Consider the following 27,038-nt stretch of genomic DNA (forward strand, 5'->3'; position numbering starts at 1 on the left):
GTTTAAACCAGTATTTGTAGAAAATTCTTAGAAGTTTGTGGATTGTGACACCAGATCTTTTGGGTAGTCCTGTATTAGTGTTTTAAACTGTTATAAAATTTCCGCACTTCATATTTGTTTAGTTCAAATTATTGTTAATTACTATTTTGGTCAATGATTAATGTATTAGAATTGTATTTGTTGGCTTGTCAGGATCCCGATGGTGGGAGATCCGGGTCGTGACAAGTTGGTATCAGAGCACTAGGTTGCCTAGGTCTTACAATTCATGAACAAGCTTAGTAGAGTCTGAGGGATTGGTATGGAGATGTCTATGCTTATCCCCTAGAGGCTACAGAGTTAGGAACAATTTCACTTCTATTATTCTCTGTCGTACGATTTGATTTCTCAATGCTAATTGAACCTTCTACTCTAGTTCTTTCGAAGATGGCGAGAACACGTACCACTTCATCGGCTGACCAGCAGCGCGAGCCCCCAGCAGTAGCTCCTATGAAGGGTAGAGGATGAGGTCGAGGCCGTGCCAAAGGCCGAGGCAAGGGCAGGGCTCAGCCCAGAGCTCGAGCAGCAACACTAGTGGCGGAGCCTCAGGTATAGTTTGATGAGGAGGCTCCCGCCCAGACAGCTCCAGCAAGACCAACTCAGGTCTCGAAGGGGTTCATAGCTATCCCAGTGCTTCAAGATGCCTTGGTCCACCTAGTGGGCCTTATGGAGAGCGTAGCTCAGACTGACACATTTCCTGTAGCACCAGCCATCTGTCAGGCTGGGGAAGGAGCTCAGACTCCCGCTACCCACACTCCGGAGTAGATAGATCCTCATTTTCAGACTCTAGCAGCCCAGCCAGTTTGGGTAGTTCCGCCGGGTGTTGCAACACAGACCAGTGATGGATCAGTTATGTACTCTGATGCTTTGTGGAGGTTGGATAGGTTTACCAAGCTTTTCACTAATATCTATGGCGGTACATCTTTAGAGGATTCCATGACTATTTAGACAATTGTCACTAGGTTCTACAGAACATGGGGGTAGTGGAGACCAATGGGGTCGACTTTGCTGTTTTTTGTCTATTAGGTTCTGCCAAGAAATGGCGGAGCGATTTTTGTTTGGCTAGACCAGCTGAGTCACCTGCTTTGACTTGGGATCGGTTCTCTCGGCTATTTTTGGAGAAGTTTCTTCCTATCACTCAGAGAGAGGACTATTGGAGGCAGTTTGAGCGCTTTCAGCAGGGTTCTATGACCGTCACTTAGTACGAGACTAGGTTTGTTGATTTAGCTTGTCATGCTCTTCTTATACTTCCTACCGAGAGAGAGAGGGTGAGGAGGTTTATTGAGGGACTCGCCCAGCTATCAGATTACAGATGGATAAGGAGATGGGGAGCGAGATTTCTTTTCAGGATGCGGCCAATATGGCCAGGCGATTGGAGATGGTTTTAGCTCAAGGGAGTGGTCAGGGGTCTGACAAGAGGTCTCGTCATTCTGGTAGGTTCAATGGTGCCTCACCTGGAGGCAGGGATTCTTTTGGTAGAGGCAATCCTCCCAGGCCATTTCATTCGGCACTTCTGGCTTCTCACGGTGCTTCAGGTGGCTGTGGCTCTCATATGCAGTATTCGGATCAGCTACCCTATAGTGCATCACTAGCTCCTATCAGTGCACCTCCGCTCCAGAGTTTTCAGGGTGGTTACTTAGGCCGTCAGGGTCAGTTTTAGGGTCAGCAGTCTCAGCAGCCGAGGTCTTGTTATACTTGTGGCGATCCGAGGCACATTGCTAGGTATTTCCCTCGAGCATCGAGCAGTTCTTAGCATCAGGGTTCTCATACCATGGTCCTGGCACCGAGTTGTACGCAGCGAAATCAAAGGGTCCAATTTCTTGCTATTAATTCATTTCAGAAGAACACCTCGAGGCCACGAGGACGCAAAGCTGTAACTGAGTTCCCTCCCTCAAAGCTCGTCGGGGCCCTACCTAAAGGGAATATTGCTCGAGGCTAGAATAAAAATGGGAAGTTCCCAAGGCACGCGGCTAAGTCTGACAGAGCTGGCCTGCCCAGTATCTGTATCAGGGTGTCGCGTCTAGCTGTCCCATCTCCATATCTTTGTAATTAATGATTTTCGTACTATCTTGGAACTCCCCTCCTATATAAAGGGGATCCCTAACACTTTGTAAAGGGCTGCAGTTGCTCCAACTATTCTGCACAAGATAAATAATAACTATCTCTCACTTTTCTCTCTAACATATCCTCCCGATACTATTGCTATTGCTTACTACTTTCATACTTGTTCTTCATTTATTGCTTGTTATTGGCCATAAAGAGCCTCCTTTAATTATATCCTAACTGTTAGCCCCTTCCTGATTATCCCCGATAGCTCGAGCCCGAGCCCGAGCATCGACCTCGAGGCCCCTCATCGGTTAGTCCGAGGCCCGGACAGCAAACCCCTCGGTTCGATTATAACTCCATTTTAGTCTCGCATTTCATCTTTTATCTTCACATATCTAGTATCAACTGCATAAACAACTAGCATAAAAATAGATCACATATTTTTAGAGTCCCATCAATATTTAATTGTTATTACCATTTTTATGATAAACATGGGTGTTCCACCGCCAGCTCAGTCAGGTAAAGGTAGGGTCATACATCTAGAGGTGAAGGTCGAGGTGTTAGAGGTGGAGGTCAGACCACTTGAGGTAGAGGCCAACCAGCAGAAGGACGCCCTAGGGATGCAGTTCAGAGTGGTGGGGCCCAGCCCCGATGTTATGCTTTCCTAATTAGGCATGAGGTCGAGGCATCCGATGCAGTTATCATAGGTACGGTTTCAGTTTGAAGTAGAGATGCTTAGGTTTTATTTGATCCGGAGTCTACATACTCCTACGTGTTATCTTATTTTACTACGTATTTGGTTGTGCCTCGTGATTCTTTGAGTGCTCCGGTATATGTGTCCATACCGGTGGGTGATTCTATTATTGTAGATCGTGTTTATCATTCGTGTGTGGTTATTATTGGAGGTCTTGAGACTAGTGTAGATATTCTACTTCTCGATATGGTCGACTTCGATGTTATTTTGGGGATGGATTGGTTGTCACCTTATCATGCTATACTGGATTGTCATGCCAAGACCGTGACCTTAGCCTTCCCGGGGTTGCCTCGATTGGAATGGAGAGGGACTCCTGGTCATGCTACTAGCAAGGTTATTTCTTATATGAAGGCTCGACATATGGTCTAGAAGGAGTGTTTGGCTTATTTGGCTTATGTTCGTGATTCCAGTGTAGAGGTTCCTTCTATGGATTCTGTGCCAGTTGTTCGGGAGTTTCCAAAGGTATTTCCTGTAGTCCTACCATGGATACCACCTAACAAGGATATTGACTTTTGCATTGATTTGGCTCCGGGCACTCAGCCCATTTCTATTTTGCCATGTCGTATGACCCCGCCAGAGTTGAAAAAATTGAAGGAGCAACTGCAAGATCTACTTGATAAAGGCTTCATTAGACCTAGTGTCTCGCCTTGGGGTGCACTAGTGTTGTTTGTAAAGAAGAAGGATAGGTCTATGAGGATGTGCATAGATTATCGACATTTGAACAAAGTCACCATTAAGAACAAGTATCCATTGCTGAGGATTGATGACTTATTTGATCACCTTCAGGGTGACAAGGTGTTTTCGAAGATTGATTTGAGGTCTGGCTACCATCAGTTGAGGATTAGGGCATTCGTTGTCCCTAAGACGGCTTTTCGCACTTTGTACGGGCATTATGAGTTTCTAGTGATGTCATTTAGGTTGACAAATGTCCCAGCAACGTTCATGGATTTGATGAACCGAGTGTTCAAGCCCTACTTGGATTCCTTCATGATTGTTTTCTTTGATGATATCTTGATCTACTCTTGCAGCCGAGAGGAGCATGAGCAGCATCTTCGGATCATTCTTCAGACTCTGAGAGACAGTCAGTTATATGCTAAGTTTTCGAAATGTGAGTTTTGGTTGAAGTCAGTTGCTTTCTTGGGTCACGTTGTATCAGCTGAGGGTATTCAGGTGGACCCTAAGAAGATTGAGGCAGTCAAGGATTGGCCTAGTCCCACATCAGCTATAGAGATCCAAAGTTTCTTGGGTTTGGCGGGTTATTACTGTCTGTTTATGGAGGGGGTTTTATCCATAGCAATCTCGATGACTAGGTTGACCTAGAAGGGTGCCTCGTTCAGGTGGCCGGATGAGTGTGAGGAGAGCTTTCGAAAGCACAAGATAGCTTTGACTACGACAATAGTATTGGTATTGCCCACAAGTTCAGGGCCCTATACAGTTTATTGTGACGTATCTCGTATTGGACTCGATACGGTATTGATGCAGGGTGGCAAGGTTATTGCATATGCTTTGCGGCAGTTGAAGATTCACGAGAAGAATTATCCAGTTCATGACTTGGAGCTAGTGGCCATTGTTCACGAACTGAAGATTTGGAGGCATTATCTATATGGCGTGTCGTGTGAAGTATTCACGGATCATAAAAGTTTGCAGTACTTGTTCAAGCAAAAAGAGATCAATTTGGGGCAAATGAGGTGGTTGGAGCTATTGAAAGACTATGACATCACCATCTTGTATTATCCCGGGAAGGTCAATGTGGTGGCTGATGCCTTGAGTAGGAAGCCGACTAGTATGGGTAGCCCTGCGTATATTCCAGTTGGTGAGAGGCCGCTTACATTAGATGTTCAGGCTTTGGCCAATCAGTTCGTGAGGTTGGATATGTCTGAGCCCAGTCGTGTTTTAGCTTGCACAGCCGTTCGGTCTTCCTTTTTTGAGCGTATCAGGGAGAGGTAGTATGATGACCCTCATTTGCTTGTCCTTAGGGACACAGTGCAGCACAGTGATGCCAAGCAGGTTACAGTTGGAGGTGATGGAGTTTTGAGGATGCAAGGTCATGTTTTTGTGCCTAATATGGATGGGCTTTGTGAGTTGATTCTAGAAGAGGCCTATAGTTTCCGATATTCTATTTATCTGGGTGCCTTCAAAATGTACCAGGACTTACAACAGCATTATTGGTGGAGGAGGATAAAGAAGGATATTGTTGCATATGTAGCTCGGTGTCTGAATTGTCAGCAGGTAAAGTACGAGTATCAGAGAACTAGTGGTTTGCTCCAGATGGTTGAGATTCCTAAGTAGACGTGGGAGTGAGAGCATATCACTATGGATTTCTTTGTTGAACTCCCATGGACTTAGAGGAAGTTCGATGCAGTATGGGTTATTGTGGATAGGCTGACTAAGTCAGCGCATTTCATTCCTGTGGCAGTTTCCTATTCTCTGGAGCGGTTGGCAGAGATCCACATCCGTGAGATCTTTCGTCTTCATAGTGTGCCCGTGTCTATCATTTCTGATCGGAGTACGCAATTTTCGCATTTTTGGAGGGAAGTGCAGTGTGAGTTAGGTACGCAGGTCGAGTTGAGTGCGACGGAAGGACAGTCTGAGCGTACCATTCAGATTTTGGAGGATATGCTCCGCGCATGTGTTATTGAATTTGGAGGTTCTTGAGATCAATTCTTGCCTTTAGCAGAGTTTGCCTACAATAACAGTTATTAGTCGAGCATTTAGATGGCTCCCTATAAGGCATTGTATGGTAGACGGTGTCGATTGCCGGTTGGATGGTTTGAGACGAGGGAGGCTCGGTTATTGGGCATAGATTTAGTACAGGATGCCTTGGATAAAGTTAAGATCATTCAAGATAGATTTCGTACAGCTCAGTCCAGGAAAAAAAGTTATGCCGACCATATGGTTTGTGACGTGGCATTCATGGTCGGAGAGAGAGTGTTGCTTCGGGTGTCACCTATGAAGGGTGTGATGAGATTTGGGAAGAAGGGCAAGTTAAGCCCTAGGTTCATCGAACCTTTTGAGATTCTTGATCGAGTGGGAGAGGTGGCTTACAGACTTGTGTTGCCGCCAGGCTTATCAGTAGTACATCTAGTGTTTCATATGTCCATGCTTCGGAAGTATCACAACGATCCATCCTACGTGTTAGACTTTAGCACTGTCCAGTTGGACAAGGATTTGACCTATGAGGAGGAGCCGATAGCTATTCTAGACTAGCAGGTTCGTCAGTTGAGATCGAAGAGTTATCCTTCGATTCATATGCAGTGGAGAGGTCAGCCTGTTGAGGCAGCTACCTGGGAGTCTGAGTACGATATGAGGAGCATATATCTCCATATTTTCTTGAGCTCAGGTACTTTTCTATGTCCATTCGAGGATGAATAGTTGTTTTAGAGGTGTAGAATGTGATGACCCAAAAGTTCATCTCGTATTTTAAAACCCAATTCGGGATTCTGAGGTCTTCAAAACCTCATTTTCTTTTTTCTCGATTTGCGTGCACAGTCCGGGAGCGTTTCCGAAAAACCTTTATGTGAAATTTGAGAAAATATTAAGTTTTGCCTTTAAAATTGATTTAAGTTGACTTCGGTCAATATTTTGAGTAAACAGACCTGGACCCATGATTTGACCGTCCCGGAGGGTCCGTAGTAAAATATTGGACTTGGGTGTATACCCGAAATTGAATTCCGAGGTCCCTAGCCCGAGGAAGGAATTTTTGAAGAAAATTGTTAAATTAAAAATATAATGGTTTTTAGAAATTGAATAATGTTTGGTCTTGTTGGTATCGGGCCCGTATTTTTGTATCGGAGCCCGGTACAGGTTTAATATGGTATTTAAGTTCATGGTGAAATTTGGTGAGAAACGGAGTTTATATGACGTGATTCGGACCTCGGTTGTGAAAAATAGAAACTTCAAGTGTTCTTGAGAATTTCATTGATTTTGATGATAAATCCGTAGTTTTGGGTGTTATTTTAGTGATTTGATCGCCCGAGAAAGTTCATATGACATGATGTGTCAAGACTTGTGTGCATGTTTGGTTTGGAGCCATGGGGGCTCGAGTGAGTTTTAGATAGGCTTCAGGATGTCTATGCTTGGAAAAGACCCGGAGTAGGATAGTTGCAGAGTTACAAGTCTCTGAACTTAGGAGTGCGGCCATGCTGGAAAATTCGCGGACTGTGGTGGAGGGCATCGCGGACCGCGGTGGGTAAGGCCAAATTTCCGCGGCCGCGCCCATTAATTCGTGGACCGCGTTGAGGTTCGCGGACGAGCCCAGTATTTCGCGGGCCACGTAATGGGGATCAGATAGGGCTATTTAAACGGGACTTTTCATCCATTTTTCACTTTTTCAATACCTTAAAACATAAGAGGCAATTTTTTAAATACTTTTTCTTCCCCAAATCATAAGTAAGTGATTCTTAACTCATTTCTTTCACTCTTTTACTTTTTTTTTTTACAAGATTTCATCTTAGAATCTAGAGTTATTTGAGATTTTTGGGTAGAACTTAGGAATTTTGAAATTTGGGAGTTTAGACCTCAAATTGAGGTCGGATTCCAAAACCAATTGTATATCCGGGATCGGAGGTTAATGGGTAATCGGATTTTGGTCCAAACATCGGGTTTGGACCAAGTGGATCCGGGTGTTGAGTTTTTCAAAAATGACCTAAATTGAATTCCTTGCTATCGTGGGTAGTTCCTAAGCCTTAAATTGAATCGTTTGGTTGGTAATTTGCTAGATTCTATTGGTTTGGAGTCTTGTGTTAAAGGAAAAGATGTGATTGAGCTTTGAAACCGGTTATGGAATCGAGGTAAGTGTTGTGGCTAACCTTAGCTTGAGAGAGTAGGCATTGTTGCTTTATTTGTTATATGTTTAGTTGTTGAGTACGATGTATATGTGAGATGACGAGTATCTATACGTTGTTGTCGGGTCATAGCATGCGTGTGAATCTTATACTTGTGACTGCTGTGTTTCTTATATGTATGGTTCATGCTTAAACGGGTTATTCTTCATGTTAAAAAAGTCTTAGTATGTTTTCCTGGTATTGAATATTTGTTGAGTATTGACTCAAGTTGAGATTTATATTGTGAAGTTAAATGTTGAAATGAGGTTGTTTAATGATGATTCCCTTGTTGGGTTGTTATTATTTCTATTGTTTGGGTGAGGAAGAGTGTAAAGCACGAAGGGTGATGCCGTGCACGATATTGCGAGTGAGTGTTAATGCACGAAGGGTGATGTCGTGCCATATTATGTGAGTGTTAATGCACGAAGGGTGATATTGTGCAATGATTATGAGAGAGTTAATGCACCGAAGGGTGATGCCGTCTCATTTCTGTTGTTTCTTATGGTAAGGACGAGAGTTAAAGCACGAAGGGTGATGTCGTGCACATGTTGCTATGTTATTATTTCTATTGGTTCAAAGCATGATATTTACTTGTTTCTCTACTGTATTATCTCCAGAACTTGATATTTTCCCTCATCATGATTTTTCCCTTCTCGTTATTATCTGTAAAATTTCCGTTATTGTTATTTTCTCGTATATGATTTCACTGCACAGGTTCATGTTATTTGTCGTGTCCTAGCCTCGTCATTACTTCGCCGAGGTTAGGCTCGGCACTTACCAGTATATGGGGTCGATTGTACTGATATTGCACTCTGCACTTTCTGTGCAGATTTAGGTGCTGGACCTCGTGATTAGAGTTGGGTTGCTGCCTTCAGTCCATCAGGAGACCCAAGGTAGATCTACCGGCGTTTGCAGACCCTGGAGTCCCCTTCCCTCTATCTTAGTTTCCCTGTTTTCTTTCATTTTGAGAACAGATGTATTTCTTTTAAACCATTATTTATAGAAAATTCTTAGAAGTTCGTGAATTGTGACACAAAATCTTTTGGGTAGTCGTGTATCAGTGTTTTAAACTGTTATAAAATTATTGCACTTCATATTTTTTTAGTTCAAATTATTGTTAATTACTGTTTTGGTTAATGATTAATGTATTAGAATTGTATTTGTTGGCTTTCCTAGAATTCTAAGAGTTAGGCGCCATCACGATCCCGACGGTGGGAGATCCGGGTCGTGACAATACATATTTGAATTCGTTTGAAATTAATATTCGTAATGACAATATGCAAAATTTTACATATCTTTTGTTTATCTTTCAAAACAGAAAATAAAAAGGGGTTTTGAATAAATCAAAGGCTTGTTAAATTTGGACAATTTTCCTACTTATTTGCCTGAGTTTTTTTTAAATGCTGATTTTTAAACTTATTTGTATTTCAAAAATCTTGAAATATAAAGGCCATTGATCAACTCATTTTGTTTAGTAAAAATCAGAACACAATTTCATAAACCCAATTGGTTTTGGGTCTGAAAATGTATTATGGTTATCATTTAGTTACTTTGTAAAAATCTGGGTTTTTCATGACTTTAGGCTAACAATAATCAGAATTATTTAATTATTGAAAAAACAACATGGTAAAGTTGCTAATCTATTAAGCTGACTTAACATACAAGAAAATGAAGTAAAAATTAAATTATTACATTTTTTGCTAACTGAATAATAATAATAATCAAACTGTCTATTGTTATTGTAACATAATTTCTAGAAGATGATCTATGTGATACTACTGCATATGAACATATAAATTTTATAAATGCATGAATCTTTTAGCAGATTCTGTAATTTTCATAACACTTTTAAATAATATATTTTCCTAAAACAGTGTAAATGAATTTGCAACACAACTTTTCAAACAAACAACTTCAAACTAATATGGTTCATGCAGTATTCAAACTAATTGCAGATTTATCAACAAATTCAAGTCATGATTCAACAAAAGAAAGAAACTTTACATTTTGTTAAGAAAAATACCTTGACAGCGGCAAGAAAACAAACAAATAAAAAATGTGTCTCTGAAAACTTGAATAAGAAACAGCAGCAACAATAACCAAACAAGAGATCCAACACAGCTTCAGATTTATGTCCAGAAATCCCAGAAAAATGGTATGAAATCAGTAGGAGTTCTTTACTAAGAGTGAAAGAAAGAGACTCCAAAAGCAGTGCAGAATTAAGAAATTTTTTCCAAGTATATGTCTAGGTCTGTCTATCTCTGTTTTCAGGTGTATTCAGGTCTGTTCAGGTGTGTGTATTATGAAAAGAAGAAGTGTATTTATAGAGTGAGGAGGTGAAAAGGGATAAGAATTAAGGTACAACGAATCTGTCAGAATTCCCAATAAATTAGGGAAAATGGCATCTTCTTTACAGAAATGGATAACTGTCCAATTTCTAGTACCATCCTTATCTCAGAGAATGGACAAGTGTCCTATTTTTGGATCTTATCCTTTTTTTCTACTCAGCATTAGGATAGTTGTCGCTATTCTAGAAAGTTCTAGCACTTTTTGAATGATTTTCAGAATTTAAATTTCCAAAATTGACCCTTAAAGGTGTTGGAATTACCTCTGGTTCTGGGCCTGAGTCAGGTGACTCTTGGCCTGAAAAGCTTGGGCTCTTAAACTTTTAATAAAGCTATGGGCCTGTCCATTTAGCCATGCCCAATTTTAACAACGAAAATAAATAAACAACAATAACAAAGCTATAGCAAGGCCCAATTTTAATAATGGAAATAAACAACAAAAAAATAACAAAGCTATGGGCCTGTCTATTCAGCCAGGCCCAACCAATTAACAGAAATAAACAAAGGAAATAATAAACAAAAACAAAACAGAATAATGTAACACTGTTTTTTTTACTTTTATCTTGATTAATCCGTTTTAATTAATTAACAAACGAATAGCAAATACATAATAATATAAAAATTAACAAAATATAATTAACTGACTTTATATATGTTTTAATTAAGTCCGTTTTTAATTATTTAATTAATTATAGAACAGAATAATAATAATAATAAATAAATAAAATAATGCAGAAAATAACAGAATAATAACAAAAATGCAAGAAATAACAAAAATAGATGCGTAAATAACATAAATAAATAACAAATGCGTAAATAAAATTAATAAAGGCGGAAAATAACAAAAAATAGTAAAACTTAAAGATGGGTCTAACCGTGAAAAAACCCTCAAATCAAGCTCCCGTCTGGGATCTGAGATCCTTGATAGGAGATCTTGGTTGGAGTATTTTTTGGCGGCTAGGTTGATTTTAGGGTTTTAAAACAGATCTAGCCGGAAGAAAAACTCTCATGCCAAGACCCCTATCAGAGTCTGAGACTCGTGAAAGGGGTTCTTGGCCTGAGGATCATTAGATGGACTAGAAAAAATGAAAAGGGGGTGGATCTAGGGTTTCTGCCCTTTTAGATCTAATATCTACGGATTTTGGTTGGGTTTTTGGGGATTCGGTAGGATGAGGTTTAGGAGGATGAGAGGAGGGTATGGGGTGATTTTGAGTGAGTTTAGAGGTCCACCGCCGCCGTAGGCGATTTCTGGCGGCGGGTTACGGTGGCGTAGGGTTTCGGCCCTCTCTTAAGTTTAAAGTTGTTGGTTTTTGTGGATTTGGTTGGTGGGAGGAGGTATAAGAGGAGAATAGGAGTTGATTGATATTATTTTAGTGGTGCTTTGATTTTGGCCGTCGCCGGTGGTGAATTCTAGTGGGCGATGCCATCGTGGGGAAGGGTGGCGGCGGAAGAGAGGGAAGGAGAGAGGGGGCGGCTAGAGTTTAGTGATTTGAGAGAGAGATGTCAGAGAATGGAGAGTTTGAAAATGAGGGGGAGGGGGTGAAGGTTTTAGGACATTTTTATATTAAAGGGGAGGGAGTTCCGGATCGTTGGATCTATTAGAGATCAACGATCAAGATTGAGTGGAGGGAGAAGGTGGGTGGACCGGGTCTAAATGGGTTGGGCTTGGGTTTTTTGGGTTAAGTTTGGGGTTTGGGCTAGTTTAAATTGGCCCAATTTGGCCAAGACCCCCTTTTCTTTAATTTTAAAAACTAATTAATTTAAATAAACACTAAATTAAGTACTAAATTATCTTAATTTATAAAATTTAACTAATTATCTATTTGTATTATTTGCACAATTAGTCAATCTTAAATTTAAAAAGAAAAAATTACTTAACTTTATACTAAACTAAAAATAATGTCAAGAACAAACAATTTTTGTGATTTTCTTTTAATTAAGTAATGAAAAATGTAATTAGGCATTAAACTAAATTAAAAATCTAATAATGCAAGATGATGAAGATTTAAATATTTTTGTTAGTTTTCATAACTTTAAAAATGAAAAATGTGATTAAAATGCAAATAATTCCAAATAAACACCAAAAAATCCTAAAAACAATCTAAAAATAAATAGGAATAATTTAATCATCAATTTTGTAGGAATATTTTGGTAGGGTAAAAATTACATGCTCACAGCTGTCCCTCTTTGCTCAAAAATACGAAAAGTTTTCGGGGAAAGATAAAGTGAGCAGTCACGAACAAATTTTAACCCAATTTGATACTCCATGGGAAGCATTTCGAAAAGTTTGACCGAACCTTGCTTCAAAGTTTGCCTACATATCCTTGGCTATAAAGAAATTAGGTCATTCTCGAAGTTTTGGTAGGTGGGACTACCGGGAAGCTGTGATTTCATTGCTGTTACTACTGTTACTGTTGTTGAACTCCTTATTACACCAAAGTCAAAATGAAGAGAACTGACTAAACCTATCAGCTACGAGTTATAAGATTCCTATCTGTGAATTTCAAAGCTTGGTCTTGAGTCTTGACTGGTTCTTTATGCAGACTCTGATCTGGATCTTGATGTTTGTTAGCTGTAGGTGTTGGTTCAATCTTCCTCATCTTTTTCGGATCAAGACGGGACACGCAAACTGGTGACTTCATTTCTTGTCCATATTTTCTGCTTCTGTACTTTGAGTTTTTAACTTTTCTTTTTCTTCTTTTCCTTTATTCTGGATTGAGACTTCTTCTTTTGGTCATCTCGAACTCAGTACTTTAAGGTATAACCTGTTCAGAAATCAAAACAAACGAAACGAACGAAATTTTTCTGCCCCAGTTTTCACTAGGAAAATTTTGTGAGTTATTTGTAACCAAAACTCTATACTACTTCATTATTGAAAGCAATAAAAATCAAGATTGTGTATCCTTGAAAAAAGGAGATTAGGGAGTGGAGACCCTATGTCTAAAAGTAAAATCAACTAGGGACTGGAAACCCTAGGTCGGGAAAATCACCAGTTTATGCTGGTGTCAACTAGGAAATGGCGACCCTATATTAGAAAGTCGTCAGGTTATACTGACATCAACTAGGGAGTGGGACCCTATGTTGGAAAAATCGTCAGGTTATGCTCACATCAACTAGGGAGTGAGATCTTATATTGTAAAAATCATCAGGTTATGCTGACATCGACTAGGGAGTGAGACCATATGTTGAAAAAGTCATTAGGTTATGTTGGCATCAACTAGGAAGTGGGACCCTATGTTGGAAAAGTCATCAGGTTATGCTGGCATCAACTAGGGAGTGAGATCCTATGTTGGAAAAGTCATCAGGTTGTGCTGGCATCAACTAGGGAGTGGGACCCTATGTTGGAAAAGATGCGGTTAGGGATTGGTGACCTTATACTACCATGGCTTTGAACTTTTATTCTCTTCTTCTTTTTTTTTCTTTGCATTTCACTTTTCATCATTTTTTATTTAAGAGAATGAGTAAAGAATTTGGAGGGGACTTCCCTTTTGGGTTGACTATTGCTGCAGAACCATTTTAGTCTCTGCGTGATGTTGCACCTGCTTCTTTCAAGGTTGCTTTGAATTATACTTTTTCCTTGTTTTTTCAAACAAAGAATAATTTGTCAGTTTGAAACAGTGGTTGATTTTGTGGCCTTGAGCATTTCAATCACTTGATCTTGGCCTGGCTCCTTCGATAAGGTCTCTATTGCTTGCTTTCTTGCTGGGGATTGGTTTCATTCCTAAACCTAGGGATCTTGACTTTATTTTGTCTTTGTGGGCATTTGACCTTGATTTCCTTTCTTTTCAAGAGTTTCCGACTCCAAAGCATCGTCCATCATGGCCAGTCGAGGTCGCCTTGATACACCTGCTGAGGCTGGGTGCTTTCTTGAATATTGGCTTTTTTCAAACAAAACCTTGTAAACCATTCTTGTCATCTTTTCTTTGTTTTAATTCGGAACAGTATTAAACCGAAAGTGATTCAAAGAAAAATAAACAATAGGCAGGATAATGAATTTAAATGAGAGGTGTCCCTTTCGGGGAAAGGAAAGAAAGACTTATCTGGAGTACATGCGGACTTTAATGAACAAGACATGCCTCTTCGACTGGATACCCGATATGTGTAAACCATCCAACTCTCATAAACTCATCATAACTCATACCTCAAAACTAAGAAACCTTGCCAGGACTCTGTCGATACCGATGGCTGTGAGGATCCTTTTTCCGATCAGTGGTGCCCTTTGCGGGTTTTCACCAACTGACCTCTCTCATTTCTCTTCTCAACGTCGCCTGATGGTGCTCTTTGCGAGTTTTCACTATAGAGACTCTTTCATTTTCAATTTCTCTACTTACCATCGCCCTATAGTGCCCATGAGGGTTTTCACCAATAAGACTCTCTCATTTTATTTCTTTCATTTGATTGTATTAGATCCAAGTAACCATATCCTCCAATTTTGAACATCTTTACCGATTGATCAGAAGGACTTGAATAGGATTTGAGGTAAAAAGAATTTGGATTGAATTATAACTTTGGAACCTTCCAGGCAAAACTATCACTGGATCATTGTAACTTCTGCCCCAGTTTCAACTTTGAGGAAATGTGGATTTTTGGGTTGGTGTGACTGAACCCCAGAGAGAGGCTGCCTACGTATCCTTTCGGAATCAAGTCAAACGTAGTTCAAGGAAAACTTTTATTTTTGTTTTGTTTTGCTTCATTTTTCATCATAATATTTTTTATAACAACTTCCAAAGAGGGTAATCAAAGAAGAGTAACCGGCTCAAAGGGTTTGTAAAGGATTGATAGTATTTGGGTAGCGAGAAATGAAAGCCTTCGTCATCCCAGTCAGAAAGTACTAAAATCGCGTAAAAAGGGTCAAACATAGTACCTTTTGACCGCATCAACATTAACAGTTATTTCAAGATCATTTCCTTTGATGTCTCCCAAATACAGTGCTCCTTTCAGCAACGGTTTTCTTACAATATACGGACCTTTCCAATTTGGAGTAAATTTTCCTTTTGCTTCATCATGATATGGGAGAATATATCTCAGAACGAGTTGCCCCACTTCAAAGTTTCTAGGCCGCACTTTCTTGTTGTACGCACGAGCCATTCTTTGTTAATACAACTACCCGTGGCAAACTACGACCATCTGTTTTTCATCAATCATAGTTAGTTGTTCCAACCAGGTCTTAACCCATTCATCATCCTCAATCTCAGCTTCAACATTGATTCGAAGGGAGGGAATCTCAACTTCTGCAGGTATTACGGCTTCAGTGCCATAAACCAATAAATAGGGTGTTGCCCCAACTGATGTGCGCACGGTTGTGCGGTATCCCAATAATGCAAAAGGCAGCTTCTCATGCCATTGTCTAGAATTCTGAATCATTTTCCTGAAGATCTTCTTACTCCCTCCATTTCATATTAAATGAGGTACTTTCCTTTTTAGTCTGTTCCAAAATAAATGACACATTTCTAAATTTGGAAATAATTCAACTTTAAACTCTTTCATTTTACTCATTTACCCTTAATAAGAAGCTTTTATAGCCACACAAATGTTATGGCCCCACAAACTTTTTATCCCTTAATCTTTTAAGACCACAAGTTTCAAAAGTCTTTTTTTTATTAAACTCTATGCCGAGTCAAACTACCTCATATAATATGAAACAGAGAGAGTAATATTTTTGTTTGTCGCTTCAACAACACCATTAGCTTTGGGCTGATAAGGGGTAGAGTTACGATGCGTGATCTTAAATTGTTCGCATACCTCCCTCATCAAATGGCTATTCAGATTTGCAGTGTTGTCTGTAATGATAGTTTTAGGAATACCAAAACGACAAATGATGTTGGAATGCACGAAGTCCACCACCGCTTTCTTGGTGACGGCTTTGAAAGTGACTGCTTCAACCCATTTTGTGAAATAGTCAATGGAAACCAGGATGAATCTATGCCCATTTGAAGCTTTTGGCTCGATCATCCCAATTACATCCATACCCCAGGCAACGAACGACCAAGGTGCTGATATAGGATGCAAATCTGAAGGCGGTGCATGAATCAGGTCACCGTGTATCTGACACTGATGGCACTTTCGGACAAAACTAAAACAATCCTTTTCCATGGTCATCCAATAATAACCCGCCCGAATGATTTTCTTTGCAAGGACATATCCATTCATGTGCGGCCTACATACTCCCGAATGCACTTCGTTCATGATCTTTCCGGCCTCTTGGGCATCTACTCACCTTAAAAGATTCAAATCTAGAGTTCTTTTGTACAAGACCTCTCCACTCAAGAAGAAACTACTGGCTAGCCTTCTAATGGTTCTCTTTTGGTCTCCATTGGCCTGCTCGGGGTATTCCTTTGTTTTCAAGAATCTTTTAATATCATGATACCATGGCTGAACATCTAGTTCTATTTCAACTGTATTGCAATAACCATGTCTTTCTCGAATTTGAATCTCCAACGAGTCAATATGGACATTACCCGGATATGGCAACATTGCCGCCAAGGTAGCTAGCGCATCAGCTAACTCATTATGGAATCGAGGGATGTAACTGAATTCAATAGACTTGAACTGTTTGTTAATATCTTCCACATGTTGCCTATATGGGATAAGCTTAATGTCTCTGGTTTCCCATTCACCCTGAGCTTGTCGAATGATTAAATTAGAGTCTCCCATGATTAATAATTCTTCCACATCCAGATCAATTGCCATGTTCATGCCCATGATGCAATCTTCATATTCGGCAGTGTTATTTGTACAGAAGAACCAAAGTTGGACTGTGGCCGGATAGTGCTGACCAGTGGGCAAAATCAAAATTGCCCCAATTCTAACACCTTTTGCATTTACAGCTCCATCAAAGAACATTTTCCAAGAATTGGTGCCTTCTGGAATTACTTCAACTGAACTCACTTCCTCATCCGGAAAGTAAGTACTCAAGGGTTGGTATTCATCATCAACTGGTTTCTCAGCTCAATGATTGGCTAAGGCTTGGGCTTTCATGGTCATGCGGGTGACATAAAAAATGTCGAACACAATAAGCAGGATTTGCCATTTTGCTAGCCTTCCCGTGGGCATCTGCAATATGTACTTCAGGGGGTCCAATCTGGTTATGAGATATATGGTGTAGGCCAACAAGTAATGTCTAAGCTTATAAGCGACCCAAGTTAGGGCACAACAAGTTCTTTCCAGCAACGTGTATTTGGCTTCATAACCAGTAAATTTCTTGCTCAAGTAGTATATGGCTTGCTCTTTCTTCCCGGTTGCATCATGTTGCCCGAGAACACAACCAAAATAATTCTCCAAGACTGTCAAGTACAAGAACAAAGGTCTTCTCGGCTCAAGCGGAACTAACACCGGTGGATTTGACAGATATATTTTGATTTTATCAAAACCCTCTTGACACTCATTCGTCCATTTAATCGCCGCGTCATTCTTTAGAAGCTTGAATATGGGCTCACATGTGATAGTCAGCTGAGCAATGAACCTGCTGATATAATTCAATCTTCCCAACAGACTCATGACATCTTTCTTGGTTCTCATAGATGGTAAATCCCGAATAGACTTTATCTTGGTTGGATCTAATTCGATACCCCTTCGGCTGACTATAAACCCCAAAATTTTCCTAGATGGAACTCCGAATGCTCACTTAGCCAGATTTAACTTTAAGTCATACTTGTGCAGACGCTCGAAGAACTTTCTCAGATCCCCCACATGATCGTCCTGCGTTCTGGATTTAATGATCACATCATCTACATATACCTCAATTTCCTGGTGCATAATGTCATAGAAGATGGCCGTCATAGCTCTCATGTAAGTTGCCCCGACATTTTCTAAACCAAATGGCATGACCCTATAACAGTAAGTGCCCCAGGGTGTAGTGAATGCCATATTTTCTGCGTCTTCTTCATCCATTAGAACCTGGTGGTACCCGGCATAATAATCCACAAAAGACTGTATCTCATGTTTGGCACAATTGTCGACAAGAATGTGGATGTTTAGCGTGGGCTCGCTTTGTTCAAATCCCGATAATCAACACACACTCGGGTTTTCCTGTCCTTCTTCGATACTGGGACCACATTAACCAACTACGTGGTATATCGGACCACTCGGATCACACCGGCTTTTAACTGTTTATTGAATTCTTCTTTAATCTTATCACTGATGTCTGTCTTAAACATTCTCTGCTTTTGTTAGACAGGTGGGCAACCAGGATAAGTTGGCAATTTATGTACTACCAAATCAACACTCAGTCCTGGCATATCATCATAGGACCATGCAAACACGTCTTTGAACTCAAACAAAAGTTGGATCAATGCATCTCTAGTGCTTTCATTGGTGTGAATGTTTATCGTAGTTTCTTTGACCTCTTTTGAACTACCCAAATTAACTAGCTCGATTTCATTTAGGTTTGGCTTAGGCTTATTCTCAAATTGTTCCAATTCTCGATTTATTTCCTTAAAGCCTCATCTTTATCATATAATGGTTCTTGATTCATTATTTCACAGTTAGACAGCGTTTTAGGATCTGGGCATGAAGTTCGCAAGCATATCATATTATTTAAGTACGCATTATTAGAACTGAAAAGAGGAAGATAAAAGAAATAACAAAATTAGAAAGAATACTGGAATAAGATTCATAGACGATGAAATATTGATTTCATTTCATTGAATTTGAAGATAGGAGGGTTTATATCGAAATTTAAAAGACAACAAACTAAAAACATTCGAGTTACACCCTGAAATAACTCGGAATGCAGAAAAAATGGCAAGACTGAATTACCAAGATTCCCGTCTGACAGGGAATGGAGTAGCTTTCCAATTTTGAAGTTTAGCATTTGGCCCCATGTATTGCATCTCAGCAGTGCTTGAGCCTTCGCCCGGTTGGACCATGTGAACCTCGTACAACATTTGCCTCATTGCTTCACAGATGTCCTCAATTTCATTGGCCATGAAGGCCTCTCCTTCTTCTTCTTCTTCTATATACCTTGACTTAACAAACATCCCGGCGAGGTGCGAGACTGGCTGAGGCAGGGCCCACCCATTTTTCTTACGTTCATTATCCCACTTTACGTCAGCCTCGGTAGCTTGAAAACCTATGCTAAAGAACTTCTCACTGACAGTCAAAGTGACAGGTTCTGTGATGCCTTATAAGGATACCCCGAGCACTTTCCCGGGCTTATACCCATGTTTGATCATTTCACTGGGAACCATGATTGATATGTTCGATAAGCAAGGTTGAGGAAATAGGGTTCTTTCCTCGCACTGGTTTGTGACCTTGATCTCAAAAGCTTGGTAGACGATGTGTTCGCTACCCTCTCTAGCCTCCAAGCATGGGACTGACGGGTCCTTGTAGATTGATTGTTCATCTTCTCCGTGGACCGCTATTTCTTGGTTTTCATATTCGAACTTAACCATTTGGTGGAGAGTAGAGGGCACGGCTCCCGCGACATGGATCCATGGTCTTCCGAAGAGAAATTTATAGGAAGTGTCCATGTTTAGAACTAGGAATGTTACTTCAAAATCTACGGGGCCAATAGTTAGGACCAAGTCAATCTCCCCTATCGTATCCCGCTTGACACCGTCAAAAGCACGTACACAAATATTGTTGGGTCTAATCCTTTCAGTCTCAATTTCCATCCTTTGTAATGTTGATAGAGGGCAAATGTCAACTCCAGATCCACCGTCTAACATAACCCTTATCACATAATATCCTTCATACTTGACAGTCAAATGAAGGGCTTTGTTGTGGGCGGCTCCTTCTGGAGGTAATTCATTTCGGCTATTCGGTTGACCTCAAAAAACCACTTTGCCATTCTTTCCAACTGTTCAACCATAGTCTCAACCAGAACATACACCTCATTCAACATCTTTAGAAGCACTTTTTGATCTTTATTTGAGCTCATTTGCAAAGACAAAAGTGAAATATGGGAAGGAGTCTTTCTATGTTGATCAATTATAGCATACTCCGAGGTTTTCATTTTTCGGAAAAATTCTTCCGCTTCTTCAGCACTAACCAACTTCTTGAGTGGAAACCGTTTCTACTTTGTTTTGTTCAATTCTTCTGGGTTATGATACTTCCCAGATTGGTTCATTTCATTTACTTCTCCCATAACTTCCTTTCCTTTGTATGTGATCACTGTCTTATTGTAGTTCCAGAGGACGACAATGGGGTCTCTCATGGGATTCTGCGGTGCACGGCTGTTGACCAAAGGCTCATCCAAACCGGGTGGAATTATTGGCCTCCGCGCCACGTAAGTCCCTTTTGGTATATACATCTTTAGCATAGTTAGTGTGGCTTTCTTCTATTCAAATCTTTGAGGAGGGCTTACCATGATTTGTCCCTTCTTGGGGGCTCTTGGGACGTAGAGAATGGCATCTTTAGCTGGTGCTACCCTTATATTTGTTTCTACCACCTTTTCTGCATTTTGGGGAGTGGAATTTATCTTTTTTTCATTTCTGACCTATTTTGCCACTATTTTAGGTTTCTTTTCTGTGTCAGCGATGGCAATAATAGCTCTTAGTGCAGGGTCGAACTCTTTATCTTCACAAATCATCTCGATGACTGACTCATTATTGTGTGCCGGTTATGGGTTGTTGGTTATATTGGGGACTTTCTTGTCCCTTAGCACTACCTACTTCTGTTCGATCAAGTTCTCGAATGCTCTCTTAAGGGTCCAACAATCTTCAGTTTCATGCCCTTCCGCCCCAAAATGATAAGCGCACCTGGTACCTGGCCTATAAGATGGAGATTCTGGGTTTTGTCTGTTTGGAGGTACATCCTGCAACAGGCCCATTTGGACTAATTTTGGGAAAAGGCTGGAATATGACTTGCCAATAGGTGTGAAGTCAACTTTTCTAGGTGGTTCACGGGGATGGGTGTTATATTAGTAATTATTTTGTAGTGGATGTGGATTATATGGGGCTTGGTGAGGAGGGTTGTTTCTTGGATGTGGAGATCTATTCTAATTGTAATGTTGTTGTGGCCGGGTGTATGGCTGGGCATTCATTACTGTATAAGGATGAGGGGTCATAGCATATGCTGCATCCTGGTGGAGGTAGCAATGCTACGGGGCCGTAGAAGGGAAACCAAAATAACCTCGGGGTTGACGAGAGTTTCTCAAGCTTAAAGCCATCATGGATCATTCTTCTTTCTTCTTCTAGTTTGCTAAACCTCCCAAGCCGCTCTAGATGGCTTGGGAAGGGGCTCTTATAGCTGATTGACTCATAATGCGGCCTGTTTTTAGGCCGTTTTCTACCATTTCTCCAATCTGTATGGCCTCCACGAATGGTTTGCCCATGGCAGACATAATGTTTTGGAAATAATCGCCCTCTTGGGCCTGTAAGAAGACATTGATCATCTCGGCCTCATCCATTAGGGGTTTTACCCTGGCTGCTTGTTCACGCCATTTGATAGCGTATTCTCGGAAGCTTTTAGAAGCTTTCTTTTTGAGGTTCGACAAAGAATTTCTTTCCGGAGCTATGTCCACATTGTATTGGAACTGCCTTACAAAATCCCTGGCCAGGTCATCACATATGTGCCAATGGGAGATGTTTTGGTCCATATACCACTCCGAAGCAATTCCTGTAAAACTCTCTCCGAAGTAGGCCATCAGAAGTTCTTCCTTTCCACCTGCCCCCCTTAGTTGATTGCAATATCTTTTCAAATGGGCGATCAGGTCTCCATGCTCGTCGTATTTCCCGAATTTTGGCATTTTAAAGCCAATGGGTAAATGTACGTGAGGGAACATGCACAGATCAACATATGAAATGCTCTTTTGGCCACTCAGGCCCTGCATATTCTTGAGGTTTTATTCAATGCTTTTCATTTTTCTTGCTATCTCTTCTTGTTCACAATTCGTCATGACTCTTCCATGTTCTATGGGAGACTCATATTATGGTGGGGAGGATAGGAGTTTGGCGTAACACGAGTAGTGTCCAATTGGAATTGGAGTGCTTGGAAAGTGAAAGTTGATGGTTTGAAGCTTTGTCGAGGCAGTGTTGGTTTTGCCGCAGTAGAGACTATTGGTGCGGTGAATACTGTAGAAGATATTCTCGAAAATGGTGCCTAGGGGCAGACCTCAGAAGGTATACCAGTGAAATTAGCCGACATGGTGGGGTAACCAAACGGGATGAATAGGTTGGTTACAGGAATAGGGACGTTGGTAGTTCCGCTTGTCCTTGGAAGCAGTTCAGGGAACTCGGGGATTGCACTGGGCGTTTCTTTGCCATTAGACTAAGCGTTCCACATATCCATCATACGGTAACGCAATACTCTGTTTTCTTCAGCAGTTGCTGATTCTGACATTGGGATAACCGAAACCAGGCTATCCTTGGAGGGATTAATGATTGTTAGGTGACTTTCTGATGTCATGGAGATACTTCCTTTATATCTCGTGAAATAAGGGTGTGAATCCAGGTTACCATAAAACCAATCACCTAAAAATAGAACCTGTCCTTAATAGCATACACAACAAACCGGTTAGTTGAGATATTTAACACATAGGGAATCGCACATTGGGGGATGCAATGCACCTAAACAGTTAAACGTTTTTCTAAATGCTTTTGCAACGGCTTTGTGTTTCATCCCGGCCTTGCTATTTCAGCTTTCAAATCCTGAATCTTTTCTTCCTTTGCGCTCTTTTATTTCTTCACTCTTTCCTTCTTTTTATTCGATTTTCTTTTTCTTTCTCTCATTCTTTAGGTTTATTCTGGTTGTCTATAGCTATGATCGAATCCGATGAGGATTGCCTACATATCATGACGCCGCATGAATCAGATCATTACGTAGTTCAGGAAATAAATGCGGAATAAAAGAAATTCTTGGGGTTTCAATTTTTCATTAAACAAAAATCTTTTTGGTTTTTCTATTACAGGGACTTAAAGGACTGACGACTATTAAAGGAAACATACAAACTCGAAATAAACAACACCTCTTAAAAAGTAAAGTACAGACTCAAAATTGAAAACTTAAAAGTACATAAGAGCTTCTACTGGTACTCTAGGAGCCTGCGGGACATTAGCAGGTCTTTATGCGGTCCTTTGTGCAATATCTTCTTGGAGACAGTCTAAATCATCCATTACCTGGCGAACGAAGGTCATCATATTAGCAAAGAACATAGACCTAGTCATGTCCTCACATTCGTGATATTTCGTCACGACATAATTAGCTATCTCCTTGATCCTTGTTCTAATAATTCCTTTTTCTTGAAGCAGACGCCCGATTTGATGTGCCCGGGCTTCCAACACTTGTGTTTCAGTGTTGTTTTGGTCCTGTAGCTGTTGTATGCTTTCTTCTAGTTGGCAAATTAAAGCGTAAATGCTCTTTTTCTACCTTAAAATCTTTTGTTTGCTAGACCATTTTATTTTTAAGGGCAAACAACTTTTTCTTTAGAATCGTTACATTTTTGTCATATTTTTGCTTCAACCGATGGGCTAATATGACCAACTTTGTTTGAGCGTTTAGAAAATCTTTTTCGGCCTTCATCGAGTCATCTGCATAGTCATGTACTTTCATTCTCAGGTTGTTGATGAGTTTTTCATCTTTCTCGCTCTTGACAGGCATTTTGGCGGCTATCCTCATGTCCCGGAGTTGGGCTCGGAGTGCCTCGTTCTCTCGTGTCAATTTTCTCTTTTCACCTTCGACCACATGCACCTGTAAGTCATTGTCAAATGCTAGGTTCCTCAACTTTTCCTCTAAGGCATGGATGGTGGCTTTATACTCCTTTCCTTTTTCTCCCCATGCTAACCGCTGTTGGACTTTATCATCAAAATCTTGGATATGAGGCCTTTTGGCGGGCCTCTCATGCTCGGGCTTTGGCTCCTCATTAATGTAGTTCCTTCTTTCAAACCATGTGGAATAGACAGGATCTACTTCACCTTTTGCAAGATCGGGGACTTGGGTATCCTCTATCAAGTATCGGCAACCATCCCAGATTTGTTGGACTAAAGCCTTGGGAATTGAGGCTTCGGGGTGTAGTTCAATAACTTGGACACTCAGGTCTTCATCCTCAAGCCCCAGTTGATACCTTCCCAATTGCCTCACGACTATCAATAGCAAATAATTCTTTGTGTCTGACATGTATGTGACTTCCCTCACCAAGAGCCATCCCAAAGTCCACTCAATTTGATTTACCCTTAAATTTCTCAAGTGGACAATCCAATCTTCAACCCCTTCCGAAGAGTCATAATTTTTCACTCTTTCTTCATAGCTTTCAATGAAGTTGCTCTTGCTTGGGTCATAGTTCATAAAATTTTGATGATGGCAAAGTTGTTCAATTAGCCATATTTGTAAAAGGATCTTTGTCACGATCCAAGTTCGTCCTCCGTGAACTGTCGTGATGGCACCTAGTCTCTACAACTAGGTAAGCCTAACAAATTGTGGAAAAAGTAAAAAAAACTACGAAACTAGAAAAAACTACGGATAAAACTTAATAAAAGTGTTTAAGATGCTGCTCGGCATATACAATAGATGCTCAAAAACTGAAACAAGTTCCCAAAACTGGAAATCTCATGAAATTACAAGCTATAGATATTACATAGTGTTCTAACTCCAGAATGTCTAATCAAAAGAAAATACAGGAAAGCCTAAATCTGAAGGGAAGAATAGATAGGGACTTTTAGGTCTGCAGACGCGGCAAATATACCTTGAAGTCTCTAATGTCGCCCGCCTCATAATAGAATGGCTGAGCAGAAGAACCTGAATCTGCACACGAAAACATATGCAAGAAAGGGCATGAGTACACCACAGCGGTACCCAGTAAGTGACAAGCCTAACCTCAGTCGAGTAGTGACGAGGAAGGTTAGGGCCCTACTGGTTATATATATATATATATATATATATATATATATATATATATATATATATATATATATATATATATATATATGAAATAAGGTAAAACAGTATGAAGTGTGACAATACAATTAGAAACACTAGAAATCAATAAAGAGTAAAATCACAGACAGAATGTACCCAGTACACAGAGAAAGCAAAAGGGGATCTCCCAGGATATCGTCGCGTAGTCCCAAACGTAAATGTACAGAGGATCTCCCGGGATATCGTCCCGTAGTCCGAATCATAAATAGGCAAGGGAAACTCCCGGAATACCAATCCGTAGTCCTAAAGTAAGTATCCAGTACGGGGAAAATCTCCCGGGTGTCATCCCATAGTCCCAAACGTAAAAGTGCAGGGGGATCTCCCAAAATACCGATCCGTAGTCCCAATATAAACATGCAGGGGGATCTCTCAGGAAATCATCTCGTAGTCTCAAAGTAAACACAGAACAGTCTCAAGAAAGAATTTATAGTTCTATTCGGGAATTAAACATGAATTCCACTCTAAACATGTTGCACGGATTACAAGTAATCAGTTACAGCAGGTAAGACAATTAGATCACATAAGCATGATTTTCCTAAACTAAACAAGAGGTTTCAAGTACAAGTATTACTCAATTACAAGAAAACATAGATATTTACTTAATGAAAATGGAGTTTTTCAACAATTAGCACGTGTACGCACTCGTCACCTCACGTACACGACACTCATATACAACAGTACCAAATCCTAAGGGGAGTTCCCTCACACAAGGTTAGGCAAGCCACTTACCTCAAACCAGCTCAAAATCAACCCAAAACCACGCTCTTGCCACGAGTATCCTACTCCGAGTGGCCCAAATCTAATCAAATAAATTTCATAATGTAAATATAACTACAAACGATGAATTTAGCTAAAGGAATCGAAGCTAAGATAAGAAAATAGAAAAATGCCCAAAAATCCTCACTGGGCCCATATCTCGGAATCGGGTGAAAGTTACCTATTTAGAACACCCATTCACTCACGAGAATACTCGTCCAAAAATCACTCAATTCCAACCACTAAAACTCGATCAAAACCCAAAAACTTGGTTGGGGAACTTTTCCTCAATTCTCCCAATTTTTCACCACAAATCCGAAACTAAATGACAAAACTAAGATTAGATTGATGGAATACAACTAGAAAGGGATAAGGAATCGTTACTCACTGATTTTCTCTTCAAAATCCTCCCAAAATTGCCTTACCCCGAGCTCCAAATTTTATTTTCCAAGTTATGAACTCAAACCCTCGATTTTCATATTTCTGCCCAGCGATTTCTGCTTCTGCAATCATGTGACCTCACCTGCGGTCCTGCTTCTGCGGCTGGGGACTTGCACCTGCAAGATTTCATTAAACGGGCGGATACCGCACCTGCGCTCCATTCTCCACAGATGCGGTCCGCTTCTACGGCCCTATAACCGCATCTATGGTCACTGGCCAACAATGCCCAAATCGCACTTGTGATCTACTTCCTCACATCTGCGGGTCGCACCTGCGGGCTCCTCACCGCAGGTGCAAAAATACCAGAAGCAGCACTTCAGAAAATAGCCTAAGTCCAATTCAACTTCCGTTAAGCATCCGAAACTCACCCGAGGCCCCCGGGACCTCAACCAAACATGCCATCCAATCCTAAAACATCATACGGGCTCAGTCCAACTCTCAAATCACATCAAACAAAGCTAAAAACACGAATCACCCTCCAATCCAAGCCTAATGAACTTAAAATCTCAAGAATTCTACAACCGATGTCGAAACCAACCAAATCATGTCCGATTGACCCCAAATTTTGCACACAAGTCATATTCAACACTACGGAGCTATTCCAACTTTCGGAATCGGATTACGACCCCGATATCAAAATCTCACTATCGATCTGGAAACATCAAAAATTCAAATTTCGGCATTCCAAGCCTAAATACGCTACGGACCTCCAAAACAGAATTAAAATACGCCCCTAAGCCCGAAATTACCCAACGCAGCTAACAGAATCGACAAAATTCTATTCCGAGGTCGTCTTCATATTGCTCCGACTACGATCCAAATTCGAAAACTTAAACTCTAATTTGGGGACTAAGTGTCCCAAAACACTCCGGAACTCAAAACGAATCCTCCTGGCAACTTACAATAGCAGAAACAAACATGGGGAAACCGTTAATAGGGGATCGAGGAGTAAATTCTTAAAACGACCGGCCGGGTCGTTACATC

General features: G+C 40.6%; 1 protein-coding gene across 1 annotated transcript; it reads right to left on the minus strand.

The window, feature by feature from the left end:
* Nucleotides 1-16,217: 16,217 nt before the first annotated feature.
* On the minus strand, nucleotides 16,218-16,847 carry LOC138870477 (uncharacterized). The gene has a single exon (XM_070148283.1). It carries the CDS (start codon nucleotides 16,845-16,847, stop codon nucleotides 16,218-16,220), a length of 630 nt encoding a protein of 209 aa, XP_070004384.1.
* Between the last annotated feature and the right edge of the window lie 10,191 nt (nucleotides 16,848-27,038).

The sequence above is a fragment of the Nicotiana sylvestris genome, chromosome 6 (genome assembly GCF_000393655.2).
Source record: "Nicotiana sylvestris chromosome 6, ASM39365v2, whole genome shotgun sequence".
Taxonomy (NCBI): Eukaryota; Viridiplantae; Streptophyta; class Magnoliopsida; order Solanales; family Solanaceae; genus Nicotiana; species Nicotiana sylvestris.

Excerpts from the sequence above, each read along its gene's own strand:
- LOC138870477 (XM_070148283.1), bottom strand. The coding sequence starts at position 16,847 with ATGTTCTTTGATGGAGCTGTAAATGCAAAAGGTGTTAGAATTGGGGCA.